Below are 16,754 nucleotides of genomic sequence, written 5' to 3' on the forward strand. Positions count from 1 at the left end.
ACCCGCGCCGACCCGAGCGAGGGAGGCCGCGTAGCGCACACTCGTACTGTGTCAGTGTCACTCGGTATGGTTTACACGCGAGTCGCTCTTTGAGAGTCACCGACGGCCCGACAGTCACGGGCGACGGTGGTTAACGCTCGTGCCTCACAGCGAGAAGGGCCTGGGTTAGATGTCTGACTCGGGTGCCTTTCTGTGTGGAGTGTGTAAGTTCACTCCCCCTGTTCTGCATGGGTTTCCTCCTGGTTCTCCGATTTCCTCCTATCACTAAAAAAAACCCACACGAAATGCAACTTTTGTTACATACGTTTCATAAAAATGTACTCCACATTCTACTTACATTAGCACCTCCGATTAGCACGGTTGGCTACGTACGGTGCGAAAGAAGTTCAAACATATGCACTTCTTAGAATGATAGCTCAACGAAGTTGGTTTAGCACGTGGAAATTTATAGCAGCCAATTTAACACGTAGGGATTGTGATTATGAAAATTACAATAGACTGTGTTAAGCTGAAAATATGCAGTACGTACATAAAAGATAATTATCGGTTGCGTTAGTCACAGTTAATTAGCAAATGATACCCTGAAAAGGCATGCAATTAAAGTGTAATACTTAATACGACGCTTCCAAGCGGCACTGAGCCTGTAGCTATCAGAATGGTTAAATTAATTTGTAATTCTCTCAATTTTAAAAGATTCTCGAATTAGACTTGACCAGTAAGAGTTTTACACAAAACGTCATTCTCAAAATCAATTGAATGTTCTTGTTGGCACGCATGTTCTGCAACTGACGACAGTTATGTTTGTAGGCATTTAATATTTTCTTTTCGTCTTATGTTAATCATTCGTCCCGTCTGACCAACATAGCCCTGGCCACAGGAGCAATTAATAAGGTACACAGCTCCTATTGGTAGCTTCGGTAATTCATCTTTAGTACCAAATATAACCTTTTATATTTTATGTACCGTGCCAAATCTCATTTCGATGTTTTATTTATAGCAGCCAAATATTCTAAACGCGTGTTTCTAAATGTGGATGGAAAAACTTGGGAACTCGGGAGAAAAATCCATGTGACCACGGGGAGAACATGCAAACTCTTAAGTATAAATGTTGAACTTCTTTCACACTGTACGTAGCGAACCGTGCTAATCGGAGGTGCGATATACAGGCGTTGGGATCGAACCCAAGACCTCCTGTATACCAGGCGAGGTAGCCAACATCTCGCCACTCCGTTGCCCCATGTATTGCTAAGTGGACAGTGCCTTTTCCTCACAAGAATCTTCCCAAAACGCAATGTACCAGCAACGTTTTATGAGTTTACTTTTAATATTAGTTTATTGAGTTACACGTATATTTGAGACAATACGGAGGTCAAAGACATAATCCAAACTAGGCATCGGCAAGGTAAGGTAATTTACCCTTTTTACCGGGTAAAAGTGTCGACATGCCAAGGGGTAAGGTAAAGGGTAGGGTAAAGGTAGCGCGAAGTAATACCTGGTAAGTACCGTTTACCGCTCGCTAAAAGCTCCGTGGCGCAGTCCGTGGCCTCCATTTAAAATTGGAATCGACAGTATTCTATATGAATAAAGCGTTATTCCTAGCATTTACCTGTTATAAACTTTTTTCATGTGTAGTACCCCATTAATTACCCTGTAATCAGGTAATTTTTATGGGGTAAGGGTAAAAGGTAGGGTAAATGTAGGCTCGTTTTTACCTTGCCGAGGCCTAATCCAAACTGTGGAGATATCGTAGGTGGATTTGTGCAGGACACGTCATCAGAAGGGATGGAGACCGGTAGTCAAGAGCAGTGATGGAGCAGCAGAAACGGAACGGAACATTATCCGGGAAGATGGAGCAATGAAATCAGCTCAATTACAGGTGCTAGCCAGATTACATCGCAGGATCGTGAGATGTGATGGTTTGGGGAGGCCTTTATCTAGCAGTGGAATGAGCATGGCTGTTGAGGATTAGATGCTTTGTTGACATCATACAACGTACAACTTGAAATGACAACAAAGCATGTTCGGTGCAGAATATGCCAATATAAACAATACGTCAAATAACTTATCGGGCAAAATGTTGGAGTTTATCTTTTAAAAGACAACATTTTACAATCTTTATTGAATGTCAATTAGTATTCTCCAAGTTGTATTACATTAGATGCACGCACGTATAAAATCATTAACTACACAACCTTTTAAACAGATCAAATGCACAATAGTTCCACGTGAAGAAACGTGAATATTAATCTTTATTGCACACGACACCAACAATTCCAGTTTCGTTAACAATCAGCGTTCAATAAATCATTCGGATAAGCAATTGTAAATAAATGTACGTATTAATAACGTCGCTCCCTCTGTACTTGGTTATGTTACACATACGACCGTTTTATATAAATAGCAAAGAGAATCATTGCACGTCACTAGCCAGCCCACTGACGTGCACGCACGGCAAACACGACGATGCACGTGGGGTAAGCATGTGGTACACACGTGCATGCGCAGCGGGTGCACACACACGTGTGCTGCGCATGCACCCACGTGGCGCTTGCTCGCGTCACCTCGCGTGCTGTATGCGGTTAAATCTGCGCTCAACCTCTAGCAGCCATGTCCCATCACGCGCACGAGTATAAATCTGTTGCAACATTTGCATGTTGGCAATAGTTCAATGAAAGACGACTGCTTATTTTAAAAGGTTCAACCGTGTAAATTGTGGTGCAATGCCATTTAAAACCGGTCTCATATCGTCTCCACGCTCCGTTCCAAGAATTTAATGCATAAGGCACCAGAACAATACACGTGGCTGTGACAATGTGAGGCACTTGCGACGGGTAACAACCTCGAGAGTGAACGGAATTCACATCAATCGTCATGTCTAGGACTTGACTGCCACCTCTCAATACATCACCAACTAGATGTCATCATGGACAAAGCGATTGATGCCACAACCGCACCTCGCTTGCCAACATATCCGTAGCAGCTGCACAGGGAGACACATGACCTCCAAGATCTGCCCTAACAGTATCCCACAATCTGGCTGTAGACTCACACAGTGCCATTGATGCGCTCGAGTAGTATCCCGCCATCTACTGTTGGACATTCCCCTTGGTCGCTAAACCCCAAAGTGAAGAGTGGTTATTGATACTTATGTCTGCAAGATTCCCATTGTGGGCAGGATAGAAAAAAGCAGCGGAGGTGGGAAGGGCTGCAGCTGAGGCTCGCACTGAGCTGTGGAGACAGCGGGGACCGCTGAAGCGGCAGCTCCACGCACAAGGAAGACCGTCCGTGTGATCCACTCGGGAGGATGAACGACCCCCCGCTCCCTGTCCAGCCGGTGCATGCAGCCAACCGTGAGAATCTGCTCTCTGCCTAAAATATTCGGCTTCAAAAATCAGCTTCTAAAATGCACAAGCTCAGAAACCGGAACAACGTTATGAGTGGGCTATGATTATGAATGCACATGCAGATAAATGTCCCAAGCCTTCTGGAGTACACGTGGTATATTGAGCCATTTGTGCAGTCACCCAGCCTGTGTGTATGATCCCCATATACAGATGGTTTCGGAAAACAATGCGTAAACTCACAGGGCCTGTGTACGAGGTAATTTATTCAGATTTTCACGAATGTTAAAGTGTGTTTGTAATTCAACGTGTTTTGTTGTTCTCGGGCCACCTGTCAGAGCACGAGGTTCTGGGCTCATTTTTGTTGCATCCGAGCATCAAAAGGATGCAACCTGGCCATGGTCCTGCACTGATAACGATGAGCGTGCTTGTTCGTATCGGCCAAGGACATAATACTAATCAACATCTTTAATGAAAAGTCAGAGTGCTTATCGAGGTCAAGGGCATCCTTTCCAACGCCACTTGTTGCAACTGCTATACTGCCCCATTAAACAAATATTGCTATTAAGCTAAATAAATACTAGCAAGTTTCATGGCGAGCTTTTGACTCCGAGTATTAAACAGCAAAATTCCGTAGACATCAGTGGTGTTACACATATGGCAGAAATATCTAGGTCATTAACTGTACACAAATCTACAGGCTGGTGCCTCTAGGAAGGTAACTACTGGTGAAATATTCGCTATTGCACCATGCTGTAAACGAGTTGCTTCCTGCTATTTTCAGCGTCACTTAATTCCATCATTGCCAGTCACAGTCGACTGAGCACAGCTGCTTCAGGACAATCGCATGGCTCCGAGAAGAGCAACACCGCTGTGTCTTTTACGCGTTTGCTCGGAAATCGCGCAGTCGTGGTAGCATCATTCACGCTGCACAACTGTCGGACAAAATCGGCCGGGAGCGATACGTCCAAGGATCTCGGAAGTGGCGTCTGTAAAACGGTCACTCCACACGAATGAGCAAGGCTGTGATGATGGTGGAGCCCCTCTCTTTGGTGAACCACTCAATCTCCGAGCTGGGGAAGCGCGTGTCGGGCGCGTGTATGTTCGAGTGCGTGGCGGCAGACTGTGTGTGCGGCGGGTACGTGTTCGTCAACGCGTGCGCGCTGCGTGCGGGCTGGAAGGGGTGTGCGGCGTGTCCCGTGTTCACGGCCGGGTGAGCGCTGTACTTGTAAGCTCCGGGCCGCACGCACACCTGGAAAGCCACCTGAGCCCCGTGCATGCTCTGAGTCTTGGGGTCGCGGAACCTAGAGAGAGAAAGGCAATGCCGTGCGGATGAGGCTGAAGCGAAGGAAAGAGAATTGGCAAAGGGAGTAAGGTCGTTAAATGATAACCTGTTTGATAATCGAATACTGGTTCCTAAAGTCAAAAACAAGTAAATGTTTCCAGTGGATTTTATTAGGAAGAGATGGGTGTACCCACACTTTACCCCACCACACTTTACCCCACCACAACCGACCTGCTGTTTCGACTGTGGCGAGTGGAGAGAGGTGGGGTGATTTGAGAAACTTAAATTACAATTGTTTCTCACGTAGCAGGGTGTATTGTTATGCTGATTGCTCGAGACGTTCCTATATGCGCAGAAGAAAATTATTTTTTAAAAAAATGTCCAGTTATCGGCAATGCAAACCAACCAATTTTAACTACCCTGGAAGGAAAACAATAACAGAGCTGAGCATTTTATTTTTTAGCTATCCCTGCTTTAAGTCAAGGTGACATTGCCTTTCACCAGTTAGAGGCTCGGGTAGAATCCCAATTGAGTAATTTGAAGGTAACTTTAGAAACTTAGAAAATCTGAACCATGACACCGACACACAATAGCCTACTATTTTAGAGTGACAGAACGGGATTTTAAAGTCCAATTTGAAGCAGACAGCGTGTGCTTTGCTACAGCGAGTACACCCACGGTAATAACCAGTGCGACCGCCGGGCCCGAACCGGCAGTCGCCCTGCAACAAGCGGCAAATATTCTAGATTTGAAGCTTTCGTGACTGCAAGGATTCATATTCTTAGGTTTTTTCGGTAAAGTCACGTAGGTAAAACATTAAAATTAATAAAAGTAAAATAAAATAAAAATCACGACGTTTCGGAGGCAACGCAAGCTTCCGTCTTCAGGTGGAACCATCACAGCCACGACAGCTGTATCAAGTAAATGAGAGATTGCAGGAGCTACCACTTCGTTTATATAATGGTTGGAGAGGGGGGGGGAAGGGCCAAGTACAGCACACCATACATAGCAGGCGTGACCAAAAAGATCTCCAAAATTCTAAACAAACATAAGATCCAAGTCCGATTCAGTACAGTGCATAAAATCCGTGATCTGATTCCATCTGTGAAGGATGTCGTTCCTGACTTACAGTATCCTGGAGTCTACAAATTGAGTTGCATTTGTGGTGATTGCTACATTGGAGAAACGAAACGTCATGTTTCTGATCGTATCCGCGAGCACAAGTCAGATCTGAAACACGGCAGAACTGATTTTCGGCCGTTGCCGATCATTGCTACAACTCGGTGGGCTCTCATGAAATTGTCTTTTCCGAGACCAAGGTTCTCTGCAAACCTCCTGGCTACCATCAAAGGTTTGTACACGAAGCCATACAAATATACAAACACAGACATAATTTCAACCGTGATGATGGTTACAAACTGAGTAATCATTGGAAAGATGTGATTAACCATGCAAAAAAGATTTAACTACACTTATTTGGCCAATCTTATTTGACAGACAACTATTACAGGTTTACCATGTTCAGTTGTTTTCTCCTTGTCACAGGTTGAGTCACAAACCGTACCTCTCCATAACAAAGGCTCACCCTCTTAAGCCTCACCTTACCATATGAATAAAAAGTGATTTGAGGCTGAGTCGACCGAGGGGTCATGAATGGGAATTTAACTCGGGTCGCAGCTTTGTAGCGCAGCATAGTGCAAACAGCTACTACACTACCGCTCCCATCACTACACACGCACGTACGACCGTCTAAACCAGAGGTGGGGAACGTCCGGCCCGCGGGCCATATAAGGCCCGTGAAATCATTTGGTCTGGCCCTGCCAAGGCAACCACACGACTCGAAATTCAATAAATCTAGGCGCTTTTTTCATAGCAACATAAATTGAATTTTGGATGGCCCGCGAATGATGTTATAAATATCCAAATGGCCCTTGGCAGAAAAAAGGTCCCCCAACCCTGGTCTAAACGCACAGAGCAACGCACGTGATGTAGCTGCAGTCGCGGCTCGCATGCGGGAGAGATGGAGACAGTCGCACGGCCGCCGTGAGCAGCCCCGTTACGACGTCACCCTGGCCCGCAGCCTGGCCTTCAGTGGCCGTGTGCGCACCGCTTTCATCTGCCTTCATCTTCTGTGCAAAGAGGGGGCATTTTGAAGCTGGGGGGGGCAAAGATGGGACACAATTGCAGGGCTGTAAGGCTGGATACAGAGGCATGACACACACACAAACCGTACGGAGAAAATGAGTTTCTTTGCGGGAACTCTCTACATTTGAACAACTTAAGAGAAAAAATTTAACTCACACTGTGAGAAGCAATGCAGGCTTGCGGGCTGCAATTTAATGCTGATAATACACGTCACGTGACCTGCAGTCCTGGTTTAGTACTGAGTGTGACAGTGAGTGTGGTTAGTTTTGTGAGCAGGATAAGTGTTGAGTGATGTGTTAGAGTGTCTGCCCAACAGGGTACGTGTTGTGAGTAGTGTGTGTGCACTCAAGGGCATATGTTGTGAGTGGTGAGTGTGTGGACCGCAGCATACGTGTTGTGAGTGATGTGTGTGTTCACTGCAGGGTACGTGTTGTGAGTGGTGTGTGTGGTGTGTGAGTGGAAGGGTACGTGGTGTGAGTGCGGTGTGCAAGTGCAGGGTACGTGTTGTGAGTGGGGTGTGTGTTCACTGCAGGGTACGTGTTGTGAGTGGTGTGAGTGTTGTGTGTGAATGCAGGGTATGTGTTGTGAGTGGTGTGTGTGAGTGCAGGGTACGTGTTATGAGTGGGGTGTGAGTGTTGTGTGCGAGTGCAAGGTACGTGTTGTGAGTGATGTGTGTGTTCACTGCAGGGTACGTGTTGTGAGTGGTGTGAGTGGTGTGTGCGAGTGCAGGGTACATGTTGTGAGTGGGGTGTGTGTTCACTGCAGGGTACGTGTTGTGAGTGGGGTGTGTGAGTGTTGTGTGTGAGTGCAGGGTACGTGTTGTGAGTGGGGTGTGAGTGCAGGGTACATGTTCTGAGTGAGGTGTGTGAGTGCATGGTGCATTTCGTAAGTGCGTGCAGGGTATGTGTTGTGAGTGGTGTGTGTGGGTGCAGGGTACGTGTTGTGAGTGGTATGTGTGCACATTAGTGCAGCGAACCTGCATACAGCTCTCCGTGGTCGAGTGAGCGCCGAACATCACCTATGCTGGCCCCATGATAGGCTACGTGCCACCGCTTCAGGAAGGTCGCGTCGCTACGGGGATTCGTCCTGACACATTCAACAGGAAACATGGAAGGTGTCAGAAAGAAGTTCAACATACATACAGCCCATCATCCCTCTGGAGTTGATCAAATAAGTACCACTTTTGGAGAAGTCAACAGTCACTTTTGGAGAAGTCAACAGTCAACGCTCATAAGAGCAGAATATCACTCTAACATGCGCATACCCAAGTACCCACATACACTACCATGAGGACACAAGCATAGACTATAAGCATGATCATACCAAACTTGTAACGCCTGTATACAAGTTAAAATAAAGGTGTTCATGGTTGAGATGTTAACTTCAATATTTTTCAAATGTGGATCACCATGACTAGTGCAACAAAAAATAAAAATTGCATCATAATAGTTACAATTAATATTAATAATTTAGCGTTATAGCTTTAAACTCAGTTCTAATATACAGAGACCACTTCAGCAATTTTTTTCTTGCTGTGGTTGTCACACCTGATGAAGATTGCTTGTGTTGCAATCAAAATGTCGTGATTTGTTATATTTTATTTCTAACTACGTGACTTTACCGAAAGAACCAAAGAGTATGAGTAGAGACTTGTAGGTTTGAGAGAATCATTGGCATAAAATGACAGAGATATCATATGCTCTGATTGAGTACGACTGAGTCTCATATTAATAGAGAACAACACGGCACATCTATTGTAAAGGCGACGCTATACGGGTCGACAGAGAGTGTGTAAAGCCTGACAAGACAAAGATTACCCTTATAGCCCCAATAGACTTTTAGGTCAAGTGCTGTTAGCGAGCACCTATCTGGGTGAACAGTCCACGTAATAATAATCTTGTAATTTGGTAGTCGCGGCATTTCTTAAAGCGCAAGGTTATCACAAAGGCACCATGTTTCACATAGTCTGCAGTAGCGTCACAGTCGGGGGGCGATGTTGCTGTGTGTTGTCTCAATCGAATCACTTGTGGGTAATGTTTCAAATGTAGCAAATGTGGACAATGGCGCCAACACACAATGGCCTTTCTCGTTTCCAATGAAGTCAAGAGATATTTTTCGCCCACTGTGCAGCGGGAGGCGAGTAATTTACGGATAATATATCGGCAGGATTAACCAAGGTGGCCTGCCAGTTTCTAACCTCTAACCTCTGCAACAAGTGGCGAACGCATTGCCGCCACTCACTGCCCCAATGTAGTTCATGTGCTGGATGCGGGCATAGACCTCACTGCCTCTCGCATGCTTCGCGAGCACTCTACCATCTGAGCTAATGGCACTCGATCATGAGGAGAAAATAAAGTGGAAATGTTTCGACTCAATATCACGGATATCAGGACAGAGGGATTTCCACACAGCAGGGGCAGTTGAGGAAAAGCAGCGACCCCTCCACGAAGCAGGGGCTGACGGACACGCTCGGCTGGCACATGCAGTACTCACCGGAGAGTGAAGTGTACCCATCCGAGAGGCAGGCTGTAGTCCCGTGGTGGTTCTCCCCTCGTGCGATACGCTTCATCGTCACGTAGGTGGCAACATGACGTGCAGAAGCACGACACGCACGGCGTGAAGAAGCCTCCTGTGTGCCAGCCACACACATACAGCACGGCACGGGTCGGCTCACTGCGCGGCCACGCACACAGCATGGCCACACAGAGCAGGGCCCCACACAGCACGGCTACACACACAGCATGGCCACACACACAGCAGGGCCCCACACAGCATGGCCACACACAGCAGGGCCCCACACAGCAGGGCCACACACATAGCATGGCCACACACACAGCAGGGCCCCACACAGCACGGCCACACACACAGCACGGCCACACACACAGCACGGCCACACACACAGCACGGCCACACACACAGCACGTCCACACACACAGCACGGCCACACACACAGCACGGCCACACACACAGCAGGGCCACACACAGCAGGGCCCCACACAGCACGGCCCCACACACAGCACGGCCACACACACAGCACGGCCACACACACAGCACGGCCACACACACAGCACGGCCACACACACAGCACGGCCCCACACAGCAGGGCCACACACAGCAGGGCCACACACACAGCAGGGCCACACACACACACAGCACGGCCACACACACAGCACGGCCCCACACAGCAGGGCCACACACACAGCAGGGCCACACACACAGCAGGGCCACACACAGCAGGGCCACACACACAGCACGGCCCCACACACAGCAGGGCCACACACACAGCACGGCCACACACACAGCAGGGCCACACACACAGCAGGGCCACACACACAGCACGGCCCCACACACAGCAGGGCCACACACACAGCAGGGCCACACACACAGCAGGGCCACACACACAGCACGGCCACACACACAGCAGGGCCACACACACAGCAGGGCCACACACACACACAGCACGGCCCCACACAGCAGGGCCACACACACAGCACGGCCACACACAGCAGGGCCACACACACACACAGCACGGCCACACACAGCAGGGCCACACACAGCAGGGCCACACACAGCAGGGCCACACACACAGCAGGGCCACACACAGCAGGGCCCCACACAGCACGGCCCCACACACAGCACGGCCACACACACAGCACGGCCACACACACAGCACGGCCACACACACAGCACGGCCACACACACAGCACGGCCCCACACAGCAGGGCCACACACAGCAGGGCCACACACAGCAGGGCCACACACACAGCAGGGCCCCACACACAGCAGGGCCACACACACAGCACGGCCACACACACAGCACGGCCCCACACACAGCACGGCCCCACACAGCAGGGCCACACACAGCAGGGCCACACACACAGCAGGGCCCCACACACAGCACGGCCACACACACAGCACGGCCACACACACAGCACGGCCACACACACAGCAGGGCCCCACACACAGCACGGCCCCACACAGCAGGGCCACACACAGCAGGGCCACACACACAGCAGGGCCACACACACAGCAGGGCCACACACACAGCACGGCCACACACACAGCAGGGCCCCACACACAGCAGGGCCACACACACAGCACGGCCACACACACAGCAGGGCCACACACACAGCAGGGCCACACACACAGCAGGGCCACACACACAGCAGGGCCACACACAGCACGGCCACACACACACAGCAATGTCATACAGTTGTAATAAAAGACTTGTCTTTTATTTAGGTTCTTCTCCGCACCCCCCACTGGCCTCCTCTCGGACCAGTGTCGTCTCGCGCGCGCCCCGCGCACGCTCCCTCTCGCGTGCCACGCACGCTCTCTCTCTCGCGTGCTCGGCACGCTCCTCCGTTAGCTCCTCTATTCCCGCACACCGCTGGCCGACGGCGTGCTGAGGTCCTTCGGCCACGTGGCCGATGGCGCGGATCTTTCCTCACCACCCAACGTGGCTCAGCCTCTTAACTTCCCCGACTGCCCTGATCTCTTCCGCGCTCCCACTTATATACATTCCCCCCACGTGACCCTGACTCCTCCCCTTCCGGATCCTCAGATCCGGCCTTCCCATACTACCCCGCTGGCTCCGCCCCCATTCACCTCGCCTCCCATTGGAGCCGAGGTGAACGGTGGCCCCTCCCACACGCCCCGCAGACCAGGCTCCGCCCCCCAATACCCCGGGCCGTGTGATTGGACCCAAGCCCAGCAACAAGCCCATTTACGTTCGCATTACACAGTGAAAGTTTTTTTTAAAGACAATGCTTGAAATGAGGAAAAAGACGTGATTATAAAGAACAGCGTGAGACTAAAATAACATCAGAGAAATATTAAATACTCCCAAATACAACTGCCAGCAGTAGCAGAACACCCGTGCCAACAAGGACACTCAATTGATTTTGATAATGTTGAAGTTCTGTGCAAAACTAGCTACTACTGGTCAAGACTAATTAGAGAATCTATCTAAATTGAAAGAAATAAAAATTATTTTAACCGTTCGAAGAGCCTTAGTGCTGCGTAGAAGCGAATCATCAAATAATACATTGTTTAAATGCATTCCTATAAAGGACACCATACTTCAATATGGATTACCGTTGGTACAGCTCGCATAATGCACATAATAATGTATATGTTGACATATTAATCCCACCCCCCCCCCCCACTTTGCGCAAGAGCGCAGAAGTGTGGTTACCACATCTACGCCTCTATATAAGGAACTAAACAGGTGGACTTCTCCACAAATCTGGCTGCCGCCTGATGAGGCTAGTTGTAATTACTGTGCTGTACTAGTGACGAATTGGCCACGTTCTGTTTACGTGACAACCCTTTACTAGTTGGCTGTGTTGGGTGGTGTCGGGTTTTAACAACACATTTATATATTTACCTGATCTAACCCAAAAAAAACCTCTATTATGGAAAGAACAGTTTGCTGCATTTTGAAGTAGAGACAGACCTGCAGAAGCATGATAAACAGGCGATTGAATGGATGAAAGTGAAGAGGTGAAAGACGAGGTTCCGTGCTGTCTTCGGCACTGTGTTTATTACTCGAGAGGCACGAGCAAACAGTGAGAGAGGAATAAGGCTTCATCAACGTTTGGCCATGACTGTTGGGAGATGTGCAGATGGCACTGTCCTCATATCAGATTACAAATACAATCCACAACACGCTTTAAATGCAGAAAAAGAAGGTTTGTGATAAACATAGACTTGGTTTGAGTAAGGTAATGAATGAAAAAATAAAATAATAAAATAATGCTTTCATAAAAGTTTAAAGAGCAAGGAGAAATGAAATGTAAAATTGGAATGTTAAAGGTTCTATTGAACAAGGCACTAAAGATGTTAACAAACACTGAAACCAGTGGAGGCCGAGTGGGCTTAGAGGTCAGAGAGCTGAGCTGACGCCGCTGTGATCCGGTTTTAATCGCAGGTGGCTGCCAGTGACTAAAACCGGATTGCCAATGGAGCGAGCCCACGGTCTCAGCCCTGTCAACCACCCACTGCACAAAAGAGGGTGTTGTATTTAATCTGGTTTTGCACTGCTGTGGTGGAATGGTGAGCGCACTACTTTGGAGGTTCGATTCCATTGCCTGGCGCGGCAGTTGAAACAACGGTGAAAGTTTCTCAAATCCTCCGCATCGCCTCTGTCTACCCAGCAGCAAAAAACAGTTCACCGCAGTTAGTCTGTCATCGGCAAGTCACGTGCGGTGTGATAAAATGTGGGTACGCCAACCTTTTCCAACACGTTTGGTCAACAAGGGGGAAGAGTAGACCAAATACCCTCTTAGTATCCGTTCCGGTGGAGGCCCTTCTGTCAGCAGTTGCGTGAGAAAACAATTTCAGGGCTGTGCCTTTACCCGATACGTGGCAGATGTGCGTGTGAGTGGCCATTACCTGGGAGAGCCAGGAGGTCCCTGAACCGCACGCAAACCGCCTGGTAATCGCAGACGGCTCGGAGGACGCTTCCGTCAACACACGCTGGAGGTCTCAAAACGCCTTCCTTCAAGCCTGTCTCACCACAAAGCAGCCACATGACCATCGCGTCACTTCTCAAGCAAGACGCACAACCACACGGCGCCCGTGCCAGGCTGGGAGCACTGTGAGGCCAACTAAAGTATTGAAGGGCTCGCTTGCGGGATGTCATGGCACGACCCAGGTGTTATAGGTTAACTGAGATGAGTATCAGATGCACTACTTGCACTTAAACTCACTGGGCCCAATGCATGTATAGATTTTGGTACAGCTATCATTACATAGCCATTTCATGGGATGCAATAAATGTAGCTGTGCTGTTTATGGTTTATAAATACACACATTTTACACATGACAGCATACGCATGCTAACAACGCTGAGATCCATAGGAGCCATCGCCTGTTATTTTGCTGCATGCGATTTCTTACCGTCCACCATGTCGGCTTTCTCTCTATCTTCACAGCCTTCCTCCCCGCACGCACCCTCGTCCGTCACCAGGGTAACCTGAGAACACAACAACAGTGCTCATGAACAAAATATGAAGGAACGAGGTATTAGCTATCCGGTGGCAGGGTGGTGGCGCAGTGGTAACACTGATGCCTCACACCAAGAAGGTCCTAGGTTCGATTCCCGACTTGGGCGCTTTTCTGTGTGCCGTTTTTTAAGTTCTCCCCCTGTTCTGTATGTGTTTCCTCCAGGTTATCCAGTTTCCACCCATAGATACATATATACAATGTAACTGGTATCGGTCCAACATCCCAATGCTGAAAAATGACCTGCAAATTACTCGCAACATCTCCCACTACTGCGACAAAAACTTTATACGACCCTCCTGATAAATAGTTGGTGAGGCCTTCCTGGGCAAACGAGCGTGATAGCGACAACAACGACGACGATCCCGCCCCTGGCGATATCCGAGCACCTTCAGACAGCACCCGTAGAGGTGCACGGCGACGCGGGTGTTCACGGGGACGTGGGCGGCGCACGCTCCCTGGTCGACGCCGTTCACGTACAGGTGCAACGCTCCAAGCGCGTCGACGAGCAGGCCAACGCGCGTGCCCTCTGCCAGCGAGTCGAGGCCCGGCCCGTAGCCGTCCCGGATCTGAGGGACGGACGGAGATAGCGGCGGCGCGTTAGCCAGGTGGCCCCCGGCCGTTGTGCTGCCATTGTGCTGCGCCCGTAACGTGGCGCTGTGGAGGCGGCGGTGAGCACACACGTGGGTGGCACACGTCCGTGAAACTCTGCGGACATCGAGGTCGCCATCTCCTGGCTTCCAATGGTATGAAGGTAGGAGAGGAAGTGGGTTCCTTTCCATTTGTATTCCCCTTGCACGTGTGGGTTTTCTCCGGGTATTCCCTGTTTCCTCCAGAATGTATAAAAACTCGGAGTTGACCGAATATACCAATTATTGGGCGACAGAGCTTAGGCAATTGTTGGCGCTAATTCTGGCTGCTTTCCCACTTGTCTGTGGATACCTGCGCACCTCTGTATCACTCTCGCTCTCTCGAGCGAACGAAAACTGTATACGTTACAAACTCTAAATAAACCAGACAGCTTCTCACATTACGATTTATACTTCCTGTCGCTCAGCAGCCGAGCGAGAGGCTCACATTTGGAATGCAAGTTCAAATCTTAGCTGGGGGTTGACTAAGCCCATCAACCCTCTGGAGTTGATATGAGTACCACTTTGGAGGAAGATACAAATGTGGAATTTTACCACTGGCTCAGGGCTGTAAACGGGAGATGAGCAATGCCTCAAAGATAATTTTAAATCACTGGTTCTTATTTAGTTACATTTTACTTTAATTCTTTATTTACCTTTGGATGTAATCACTTATGCTTATGGGACCCTTTTTGCCAGTATCAAGATGGTGAAAAAAAGAATAGCCTGTACCCTTTTTGGCAAAAATACAGTTGTTAAACTCAAATTCCACACAGAAAGGGACCCGAGTCGGGAATCGAGCACAGGCCCTTCTTGCTGTGAGGGACGAGCGTTACTGCTGCACCACTACCTGCCGCCCCAACTACAGATTCATACAAAACGGCCGCCTTACATGCCACATTCAGGTCTAACTGAGCGAGAGTGGGGGCACACGGGTCACACCTTGGTGGAGTTGTGGTAGACAGCACGGCCGCGGATCAGCCAGCTCTGCTGCCGGCCCCCCTGCACGATTGAAGAGGGCGGCGTCGCAGGGCTGCGCGCCAAGGGGGTGCGCGCCGTTGGGGTGTGCGCCGTTGGAGAGTGGCCTTCACTGACACTTTCCATCCCCAAACACAGCGAGCCTGACCACTCGTGGGACAGGCGGTCTACACACACCTGTACGCATGCCAACAGCGATGGGACGAGGGGATTAACGAACACGCACGGCATAATTTCTGTAAATAATCTTGTTGAGGCGAGAGACACAACACGCGCGGGTGAGACACGTGCAGGCGAGGCACACGCGAGTGAGCGGGATAGATGCGGAGGCTGCCGTACCTGTAGCAGGCACTGGCGGGGCAGCACGTGCGCCGTCCTGGCCACCGCCTGCGAGCAGCCGTCCCGGCGCGTTGCCGTGCGATTGTGGTTGGACAGCAGCAGGTTCCTCCCGTCCACAAACACGGGCGACTCCCACGCGGAGCAAGCCAATTCCTAGGGTGGATGCAGTGAAGGTGGACCCAGAGAAGGGGAGCAGAGATAATCGAGAGCAGGGGAGGGCAGCCTGCAGCCCGTGACTTCGTTTCACACGGCCAGGAATCTCGTGGCCTGGGGGCGTTGACACGGCATCGCAGTCGCCACTTGTTTCAGGGGTTCACAGTCCGAATGGTGCAGGCTGCCCTGGTTATTACTGCAGGTGTTTTAATCGTAAAATACTAGGTGCCGTCTGCTTCACATGCCAATATCACGGTCAATAAAGTAGCCATCAGTGCACATTACGGTAAATCAGGAACGGTACAGGGGGCATACAGCAACAGGAATGATAAAATAAACCCGTGACGCCCTCAGCGGCTAACACCGACTGAGCAAATTACAACCACGCGCAACCAATAGCATACGGAAAGCAAGTAGTTAATAAAAATAAAGTAAATAAACATGAGAATAGGTTTTCCCCTTTTTTCTGACAACAAAGCAGGTGTTAAGATGTTAAAACACCAAACTGAAACTTTTTACAAGGAATCATGTCTGCATTAACCACAATACTTGTGGTCAGAATGCTGTGCTCGAGAAGGTTTCGTCCCCCCAGCGTCGGGTGAAATAATCCTGGGCTGGGTAAGTCTTGTCGTTCTCGTGAAACGGAGTGTGTGTGTGCCTGAGGTTTGGGGAGAGATGTGGTTTTGCAGGTAGAAAGGGGCCAAGCCAAGCAGTGCTTTGTAGGTTAGGACGTTGCAGATCCAGCGAGGTCGTTCAAAAAGAGAAGGCCAATGTGTGCCAGCGTCACGGTCTAGATTTGCCAAATTTAAAAATGACCTGCAAATTGTTGAATTGGGATTACAGATGAAAACATCGCCCCTACAGCGAAACTACTGC

General features: G+C 49.5%; 1 protein-coding gene across 1 annotated transcript in view; it reads right to left on the bottom strand.

The window, feature by feature from the left end:
• Positions 1 to 2,231: 2,231 nt before the first annotated feature.
• NEURL4 (neuralized E3 ubiquitin protein ligase 4) overlaps positions 2,232 to 16,754 on the bottom strand; it is a 48,576-nt gene continuing 34,053 nt past the window's right edge. The window contains 9 exon segments of the mRNA XM_061567192.1: positions 2,232 to 4,645; positions 6,610 to 6,781; positions 7,748 to 7,857; positions 9,265 to 9,400; positions 13,168 to 13,281; positions 13,675 to 13,750; positions 14,169 to 14,348; positions 15,351 to 15,563; positions 15,726 to 15,878. Of these exon segments, the coding sequence (XP_061423176.1) occupies positions 4,342 to 4,645; positions 6,610 to 6,781; positions 7,748 to 7,857; positions 9,265 to 9,400; positions 13,168 to 13,281; positions 13,675 to 13,750; positions 14,169 to 14,348; positions 15,351 to 15,563; positions 15,726 to 15,878 (1,458 nt within the window). The 3' untranslated portion in view covers positions 2,232 to 4,341.

Source organism: Lethenteron reissneri, chromosome 38 (assembly GCF_015708825.2).
Source record: "Lethenteron reissneri isolate LAM-NWPU_2019-01 chromosome 38, ASM1570882v1, whole genome shotgun sequence".
Classification (NCBI taxonomy): Eukaryota; Metazoa; Chordata; class Hyperoartia; order Petromyzontiformes; family Petromyzontidae; genus Lethenteron; species Lethenteron reissneri.